Source organism: Aptenodytes forsteri, unplaced genomic scaffold (assembly GCF_000699145.1).
Source record: "Aptenodytes forsteri isolate BGI_AS27 unplaced genomic scaffold, ASM69914v1 Scaffold266, whole genome shotgun sequence".
Classification (NCBI taxonomy): Eukaryota; Metazoa; Chordata; class Aves; order Sphenisciformes; family Spheniscidae; genus Aptenodytes; species Aptenodytes forsteri.
The window spans coordinates 36932-46152 of record NW_008794109.1 but is presented as its reverse complement, the minus strand read 5'-3'; the positions used below and the strand labels follow the sequence as shown (position 1 = coordinate 46152).

General features: G+C 45.1%; 1 protein-coding gene across 2 annotated transcripts in view; it reads left to right on the top strand.

The window, feature by feature from the left end:
* The window catches only part of UBAP1 (ubiquitin associated protein 1), a 35728-nt gene extending 26507 nt beyond the window's left edge, over nt 1-9221 (top strand). For both annotated transcript variants that reach the window (XM_019471018.1, XM_009275130.1), the window contains exons 5-8: nt 3379-3414; nt 3865-4062; nt 5522-5623; nt 7070-9221. In XM_019471018.1, the coding sequence (XP_019326563.1) occupies nt 3379-3414; nt 3865-4062; nt 5522-5623; nt 7070-7210 (477 nt within the window). In that variant the 3' untranslated portion in view covers nt 7211-9221. The remainder of the gene's footprint in view (nt 1-3378; nt 3415-3864; nt 4063-5521; nt 5624-7069) is intronic.

The following is a 9221-nucleotide window of genomic DNA, read 5'->3' as shown; positions in this document are numbered from 1 at the left end:
GTTGACATGAAATGAAAAAAATAACCCCCCCCCCCCCTTTTTTTTTTTTTTTAAGTTTTCTTCCTGCAGGTCCTTTTAAAATCTAATCTTTAAAAGGAAGAAAATGATGGTGGTCTGAAATCTGGTATTTACCCTCTTCCTTGTTAAGGAGGGTGGAAGGATTGCTTGGTGGATACCAAAACCAGTCTTGAAGATCATCTCAGATCACTAACGTTACAGTTGGTTACGTTAGGAGGTTGACGCTTCGTTTCCTCAAATTGTGGCAAGTTCTAAAATTACTTTGAGGACACTTAACTTTAGGCCAGCTGTTGTCTTTGTCTCTTTGTGAATAAGAGCAGAGATTTGAGTAAGCGTGTGGGCTTTTTTTTCCAAAGAACCTAAGGTCTGGACACCAATACTCATGAAGCCTAGTGAAGGCTGTATAGTCAAATCCTGTAGCTGGCTCTAAAATAATCTGTTTTCTTCTGTCCAATATGAGTGGTGCTTCAGTGGTTCTGTGGTCTTACTGGCATACTGTAGGTTTTTGTGTGACACCATGTGCTCTGGAACAAGTGACACTGCTTCTCTCCTGTTGTTCTTTTGCCTCTTTTCAGGCTTAGGTAAATGCACTTTTAATTGCGAAATACAGCATTCTGACAACTACTGTATTTGTCAGAGTGCAGCAGAACAGCTGTTTATTGATGACTAGAACAAATTTAATACAGTAAACTTCGGCAAAAGCAGCAATGTGCTGAGCAGCTGCTCACTGCTACAGATCACAGGTTTGAGAGGTGATTGTATGATCGTATGTAGCTCAGAGGTGAAACCTTGAAGTATGACACATGACACATCTCTAGGGATTAACATGAAAGATCACTTACAGCTAGATAGATGGGCATTCAGATGGTCAAATTTTCACTCTAACTATGCAAATCTTTAAGATGGATTAAAACTTATTAAAGACCAAGAGGGAAGGTGTATTCTTGAGAATGCTGTGAAGGAAGATACAAACTGATAAACAAAGAAACAGAAAAAATAGACTTACTAGGATCTTCATTTGAAACTGTGCTTTGGAAGTAGCAAACCAAGAAATAGGTATGCCAACAGAACTAGTTCTTTTTGTTTAAATTCCAAGACTTCAGACTATACTTGTTTCATGTTTCCACAATATGGTCCCAGTGGCTGGAAAATGACAGCTGAGCTGCAAGAAGTTGAAGTAAATGCAAAAAAAGTATTGAAGTAAATGTAACAAAAATCCTCAGAGTACGGAAATGATAGAAGGAAGTCACAGTCATCCCTGTGGCTAGGAGCAGAAGGGTCATGAGTCCCTTTTCTGCAAGGTTACACAAGAATAAGCCTGTCCTTTTTAGAAAGCCTCAGGACAATTATCTGTCCCAGTGTATTCCACAGTGATTTTATATATAATTTTTTTTCTCACAAGACTAGAAATTGTAACTGGATTTGGAGTTACCACTGGAGTTTATGCTTTACCAGTGAATTGGATCTAGGATTTTTAGGATGGAAATAAACCTGTGACTTCTCTGAGGCTGCACTGATTCTGTCCTGGGTGGTCCCCTCGTCTTTTTTTGAAGCTCACTGGTTTGCTTTTTGCAGCATTGGCAGAAGGAGAAATTGACTAGTGAAAATAACAGGTTGGAATTAAACAAAAGCTGGTCAGAGACCTGACTAGTATGATGCATTTTATTTACAGAAATCTCTGGTTACGGGAGGATGGGGCACTCCTGGTGGACCATTCAGAATATATACCGCTGCAGCAGCATGATGCGTGCGGGCACACCAGCTGCAGGCAGGGCTCTTGGCCTCTGTATGCAGTCCCTAAAATTAGGCGCAGTGTGCAAGCACGTTCTGAAAGCACTGCACGTCTGCTTCTTGAAGGGCACTGAAATGCAAGTTTGAGACGTAAGGGAGCGTGGCTGCTGAGTGACTAGTCCTGGCTTTGTCCCCTGCAATTCCTTTAGGTGTTTCCCTCCTCCACTGGGAGTCACTGGCCACGAGCACAGGCTGTCAAGCTCAGGTAGATTGAGGAGGAGGAGTTGGTTTTCCCAGACTCTTGAATCCCTGGTGTCAGAAGCAGTTTTGGTTTTCCTGGCTGCAGCATCAATAACAAAGCATCATCCTTCAGTTTGATAACCAGCTGATTTCAGGACTACTGCAGACCCCCGTTTCAGTGTATCCCATACTCTAGTGATTTTTGTTCTGGCAAAAGCGTCTGGAGAGGGTGTGTGCAAAGAGCTTTGAACCCCTCTATCACTATGAGGAGAGGTTCTTGGGTAAACCAGTCCATCAGACTGAATATGATTTCTCAGGCTTTGCATCCTAGAAGAGAAATTCTTACCCTGGAGGTGAAAATGGTTGGAAATGCAGAACAAAACCTCATTGGAGGTGGTTTGGGGTTTTTTTTCAAATAAATAGAGTTTGTCAAAATCCTAATAGATTTTCTCAGAACTGTTTTTCTACAAACAGTTTCTTGTTGTTTAGTTTGGGCCCAAAGAAGGCCTTTCTGAAAGAAGTGGACAAGCTTTCAAGCAATCTGTGTTGGCATAATAAGTATCACAAAAAACTGAGGCTCTTGGTCCACAGTGATTTCTTGCAGTCTTTTCTAATTCTATTTAAAATGCAGGAAGACTTTTAAATGGATGAATTGAAACATCCAGATTTGGTGGGGCAAATTTCTGCCTTTGCACTGCTGTTATCTTGGGCAAAGTAGCATAAAGCGGTGCATTGGTTCTGCTGTCTGCCAGCCTGGTTCTGCAGAAACGGAGCAGGTGTACAGCAGGGAACGTTACCCAGCCTTGTCGGCATACTGGGAATGGGAGCAAGTGTTGGGCGTGGGTAGAAAAATCACATGCTCTTTTTAGCCAGTGTACCACATTGCTCATATATGGCGTATGAAATGCAGTGCTTTGAGAGTAGAAAAGGGGTATATGTTTCTCTTACTCCTTCTCATGGTCAAAAAGTCAAGAGAAGTGTCTAGGCAATGGCTTCAAAATTATCCCTGTCATTCAGGCCGCGTAGCACTGGGTCAAGAGCTGAATGGGAGCCAGCATGTTACACTGAGCTGTATGAACATGTAGCCATTACAGCAACAGAATAAATAAGCTTACAATTATTATGAGGGGGGACACATCCTTCTTGGAATATAATCCATTTGTAGAGTGCTGAGAGAAGAAACGTTCCTTATGATGGCTATTCTATAACTACACACAGGTGCGTAATGTCTGCATCTCACATCTGGAAGCCTGATCAGACCACAAGTCCCCTTAGGATGGTAGACTTATGCCCAGTTCTCTCCATAAAACCCTTGTCCCCCAGCTGTAGCAAATTCTGCTCACTGGTGCATAATGTTCATAGTCATCTTATTCATGTGTTGTCCAACAGGTACACCCAGACTACAAGGAAACAGAAATCCCTGTGGTAAGTTCCCAAATACCTGTGTGCTTACACTGGTAACTTTTCGTGTTTCTGAAAATCTCCGGAAGTAGTGTTCCTTTGAGTACAAAAAATCATAGGTGGCAAGTAAACTTGGGGTGAAGGAAGCAATTTCTATGCTTCCTCTGAGGTACAGGGTTTGGCTGTATCATAAGGACCTTCACTGTTGAAAAGGTTTTGGTCCCACCGGTAGGAGAGGGTATATTGCAAAGAATCTGGGATGTTGATTGTTGTTTTGAGGGTAAAAATAGTATGGTGGGAGTCAGATTATGTGCACTGCTTGGTTTCATCCTAACAGTGAGTAACTTCCTAAGGGCAGTCTGGAAAGCCTCTCGGATTAATTACATGGGGTATCCTGGTTCTGCGCTAGCCAGAAGCAGGATGTGGGGATGCAGAAGATGACCATCACCTCAGCCTCTGGGTTTTCCCCTTTAGGTAACGCACCAAAATTTCCCAGTGTCTAAAGTGCCCAATAACACCAGCTGCACAAAGCAGTCGGGTGGCCCCGCTCCTGAACTACAGCAGGTCCTCTCTGCTAGTGAGAGGCAGTGCGTAGAGACAGTCGTCAACATGGGGTACTCACCCGAGAACGTCCTGAAAGCCATGAAGAAGAAGGGACAGAATATAGACCAGGTAAGAGCTTGTGCAACAGGAAAGAAACCCTTGATTGGATGCTGATTCTGCTGAGAAACAAGCTTGGGTTTGCAAAATGGATTGGGGGGGAGGAGTACTTTTATTCTAATGGAGGGTTGTAGCCTGTAGCCACTGCGATATTAACCGCTAGAGAAGTTGTCACCTGGCAGTAAAGGCAGCCGGAACCGAAGAAAAGGGTCTCTGTGGATGTTTCTGATGAGAGACTGCTTGAGTCAGCCACACCTCTGGGCACTGGGTCAGAGCTGCACTGAGCTTGGGATGGGCCCTTAGCTCCATGTGAAGCTGGGAGGGGTACTGGGTCTTCCCAGGAGCCACAAAACTATCTGAAGAAAGCTTAGCGTGGCTCTATGCCATGCTTAGTGCTGTGTGACAAAAAAGCAGCCAACGTCCCTTGTTCTGAGCACAAAGGGTTGCAGTGCTGACCTCTCTCCTTGTAGAGAGATTGGCCCCTGCAGACTTAAGACAGCCCTGAAAGGCTCTCGCAAGGCACCACTGACCGACTTTCTTCTGTGTGCTCTGGTTGCCGTGCTTCCTGCCTCCTGTGTTGCCTCAAACACTTGCTAAAACCAGGTCACATAGCACAGAGCGCTGCAGGGTGAAGCGTGGCTCTGGGTCTTGGATCTACTTCAAACAAACATTTTAAAGTGGGGAGAGCGTGGCCAAACTTTCCATGCTGACCCTAGGCAGGCCGTATGCTGCACAGAGCATCATCTGGTGGAACTGTGCTTGGGGAGGAGGAGTGTCCCAGTGACTTCTGCTTGTGGAGCTGATCTGCTTGCCCACTACCTACGCATCGAGAACCGTTTAAGCTGTGTGCTGGAGTGTACTGTAGTATCAAATGGAAAAAAAGGCCCTTAGGAGGGCAGTTTTAAATCCTGCTGTATTTGCAGGCTGTGTTCTTTCGCCTTCCTAGCATTACCTATCTGACCTTTCCCCATACCTCTCAAAGCTGAGGACAGATAAGAAATTTGGCAGCGGTTTCTGTATGCTGAGTTGATCTTAAAAGGCTGACTGCTTTCAGATTGCATCAGCTCTTGTGGCTGTCTGAGGAAGCTAAAAGCTGACGCATCTTGACTGCTGGACCTGTGGTTTCATTTTAAAAACTTGTAGTATAAAAAGCACAGTTAAACCTCTGTTTTCTGCTCAGTGATCAGGCACGGAAGGCTAAAGATAGGCTTCTGAGACTGTTTTGACTAGAGTGGAAGATGATGTTCAGAGCTGGTGGGAGAGCGCAGGAGGAGAAGGGCTCGTCTGTTTTCTCGGAACAAGCTCTTGCATAAAGAGCGTCTCAGCTCTACTAGGAAGGACTTTATCTCAGTCCCTGGTGAAGCCTGGGGTAGAGTCGTGCTCAGCCCTTCTGTGTGTACGGAGATGGTACTCAACCGCGCGCTGCGAATGCCGCTCTGCAAACTTAGCTGCTTTTCTTCATTCCCCACAGGTTTTGGATTACCTGTTTGCACATGGACAGCTTTGTGAGAAGGGCTTTGATCCACTTCTTGTTGAAGCAGCTTTGGAAATGCACCAGTGTTCAGAGGAGAAGGTGAGGGCACAAAGTGCTAAGCAATGGAGAGAATGTGCCGTGATGGGGAATTGTAGCAGCAGTTCCTCTGGCTGATTTAATTCTGGCTTTTGTGGTAATGCTGCCTTGTTTCCAAAAACTGACTGCCAAAGGACATCTTTGCCGTGATAAAGCAAATATGTGTTAAAGCATTAGAATTCTTCTGTGTTGTTTTATTACTCTCACTTGCACGCATTTTTATGGGGAAAGGATTTTTTTAAAGACCCTGCTTATTCTGGTTGTAATGTTTTGAACCCGGAGTTTTCTTGTGGGCGAGGTGTTTGGTACAGAGACAGTTAACTTCAGAAGCAACAAATTATCTTTCAAATCCTGCCAGCCTGCCCTGGCCATGATTTTTCTCCCTTGTACAAAGACATCTGCCTGGCTGCTCAGGAAATTGGGTTAGGGCTCGCTCTGGAAGAAGCTGGAAAATACAGGGTTTGGGGTCTGGTTCACCGTCTGGCTGCTTGACCAGCACCGAAGGTACAGAGGCAGGAGCAGGTAGCCAGGGCAGAGGACAGCAGGATCTTTTAAAGTCTGCCAGCCTGTTGTGTCCCAGGTTGTTATATGAAATCTTTAGAGGTGCAACCCAACCCCCCCCAGATACGTATATGCCTTCCTGCCTTTCTTGGACTTAGTGGTGAGCTTGCAAACAGAGGAACAACAGCGTGAAGATGGGAGAAGTGACTGAGTTCAGGAAACGCATTTCCTACTGGCTTAACCCCAAAATTGGAAATGGCTAATGTCCTGATCGTCCATTTCAACCTGCTTGTTTGTTTTTGGGTTTTTCCTTCCTCTGGAGTGGAGCAGAGGCCCTGTAGATGGCAGAGGGTTCATAAAAGTCTGATCAGCTGATTCACTTCTTGTCACTTTATTTTTCAAAACTCGGGGAGGATTCGTGGTTGATGTTGGTAGTATCGTACACAGTGTGTCCAATAGGATTTGTGCTAATCTTCCAAGTTTGCCCCAGATCAGAAGAGCCATTTGATAGCAAGGACTACTGTACTGTTCCCAAAGTTGAAGTAACTTTACAAAAATTCAGATGCAGCAGGAGCTTCTGGATGGGGGAGCAGGGTGCCATTAATCAGCATTTTTGGGAGCCCAAATTGGGCCAGGCTGCTAAATTTCCTACTGGGAAAGACACCCCCGCGGACTGAGCTTTGGTGCCCTTGCTGAAGAGGATTTTGGAAGTGCAGGACTGCAAACACAAGGGCCTGAAGCTGGGGCTCCGTGGGCTACTGCACCCAGAGCTCTGCCGGCTCGGGTGTGAGTGGACTGTCTCCGAACAGAGCTGGATCGGGCTGTACTTGGGGAGGAGGAACCCACCCCATGGGGTGCCCAGTCACTGAAGACTGGCTCTGTGCTAAACCTCCACCAAGCACTGATCCTCTTTTCTCTTGCAAATAATGGACTGTCTGTGTCTTTCAGATCACAGAACTTCTCCAACTAATGAGTCAATTTAAAGAAATGGGCTTTGAACTAAAAGACATTAAGGAGGTCTTATTATTACATAACAACGACCAACACAATGCTTTGGAAGATCTAATGGCCCGTGCAGGAGCCAGCTGAAAACACATTCCTGGATTCTCGGCGTGCAACGGAGCAGGACCAGCCCCGCCACCTTTGCATCCAGTGTGACTTGCTCTCGGCAGGAAGGAGTCCGGCTTTTCGCATACATGGGAGAGTGACTGAGCAAGCCCACCCGCGTGCATCACTCCAGCGTTTCTCTTTCCACTGAGAGCCAACTTTCTTTCTTAAATTAAATTTTTAAAGTGTCCTTTCCTAAGTTTCCTTTTTCCAGCTTGGCCAGAGAGTTTAGACTGCTCAACTCTACTGGAATTGTACGTAGGTAGAGACAGGAGTGGTTTCCCCCCCTCCCTGTTGCACTGGAGTTGGACAGAAGAATACTAAGTTGGTTCTGAAACTAGGATGCTTTGGTTCTTTGAAGCTGCTTTCATGGTGTCTGCTTGTACTGAATTACTTGACTGTGTCACAGTCCAGATTAACTGGTTAAATTTGACCTTTAGTGCAATGGAGTTTTATTTTTTGGTTGAAAGTTAGTCTGTAACTTAGTAAAACACTGGTTCAGAAACTGTCGCTATGCATAAAGAGAGAAGCTGTTCCTCCTGTGGGTTTTTTTTTTACCCGTGCATCCAACATTTCTGCAAGACATGAGCGTCCAATGCCAAGTGGTCTGTAAGCTCTCTTGAAACAGGTAAGCTGTGAACTCTACCTGGACCTGCAGCTTGTGTTGGTTCTTGAACCTGAAGGCAGAGAGCTGGGGCTCAGTATTCTTAATCCCCCAGGCTTGTAGGATATTTAAGACAATGCCCTGCTAGGAGATCAGTTATCTCTTTTGTTTTAAATAATACTCAGTGTGATGCAGGAGGTTTCTTTCAAGCACTTTCTTTAAAACAAATATACTCACTGCATTAGTTCCATTTCTCACACTGCTATAGAATTACATAATAACACCTAGTACTAGAAATCAGGTTTTGGGTTGGTTTTGATAGCTCAAAGTATTACGTTGTACATTGTTCAAGTTCTAAATACATAAAATATCAGCAGTCTTGAGGAATCTTTAATTTGCTAAATATTTTGATTCTGCAGAAGAACAACTAATAAAACCCTCAAATATAACTCCCAGTGTCATGGTTCCCATCTCTCATGCTCTTTGGCTTCAGTGGATGAAGAACGTGCTGGATCCTGCCCGCCCAGGTGCTGCCTGCTCCTGTAGGCACACACAAACACTGTCTGTTGGGCAGAACGGCCGGAGGTCTCTGGGCAGACGGCTGCAGTGGTGGAACAGGCTGCTTTTTTCTGTGGTTTATTTTTGTTCTGTTGCAAAAACCAAGCCTAGGGATCCAAACTCATGTTGGAGCATGGAGCCGGGAGCACTGGACTTCAGGAGGGGAAAACGGCTCAGCTCGTTGCCTCAGTTGAAGCTTTTCAGTAGGAGGTTTTAGCTCATCAGGAACCCTGAAGGAGAGGGCATTTGTCTCCGTTATGTTGTTAACTTTATATGACCAAAATGTCTAATTTGGGTCCAGTGTTAACTCCTGGAATTTGCTGTGAGGTGCTCAACTGTGTTAATTACATACCTTTACTTAAAACAAAATGATGCTGAGGAGAGATGTAGCTGGCAAGTATCTAGGAGATGTGGAGATGGATGATGAGCAGGACCAGGGCAGATTGCCTGGTATCGTATCCCGTAGTATTGAGCTTCACCAGCTTCTGGTGGGGGGTGCTGAAGTTAAAACTTGTCTAAGGATATACCTGCTGACCCACCAGCGGCTGAAAAGCGTTTGCCCAGCTTTCCTTCCCAGGTGAGAAATGTAACAGTTTGAAACAAGGAAATGGGGCTCCTGATTAATCAGAAAAGCTGGTAAACAAAACTCAAGCTGCTTTACTGTCACTGCTGAGAGCGTTTGGTTGTGTTGCTTGTTTTGGTTTTCTCAGAATATCCAAACAAGTCCCTGTCTGGTACTAGACAGTCCTGAAGGGGCAAGAAGTCTTGCCAGCAAAGAAACAACTACTTAGACCAAAACTCTGAATAAAATCATCTCTTTGGTTGTGTTAA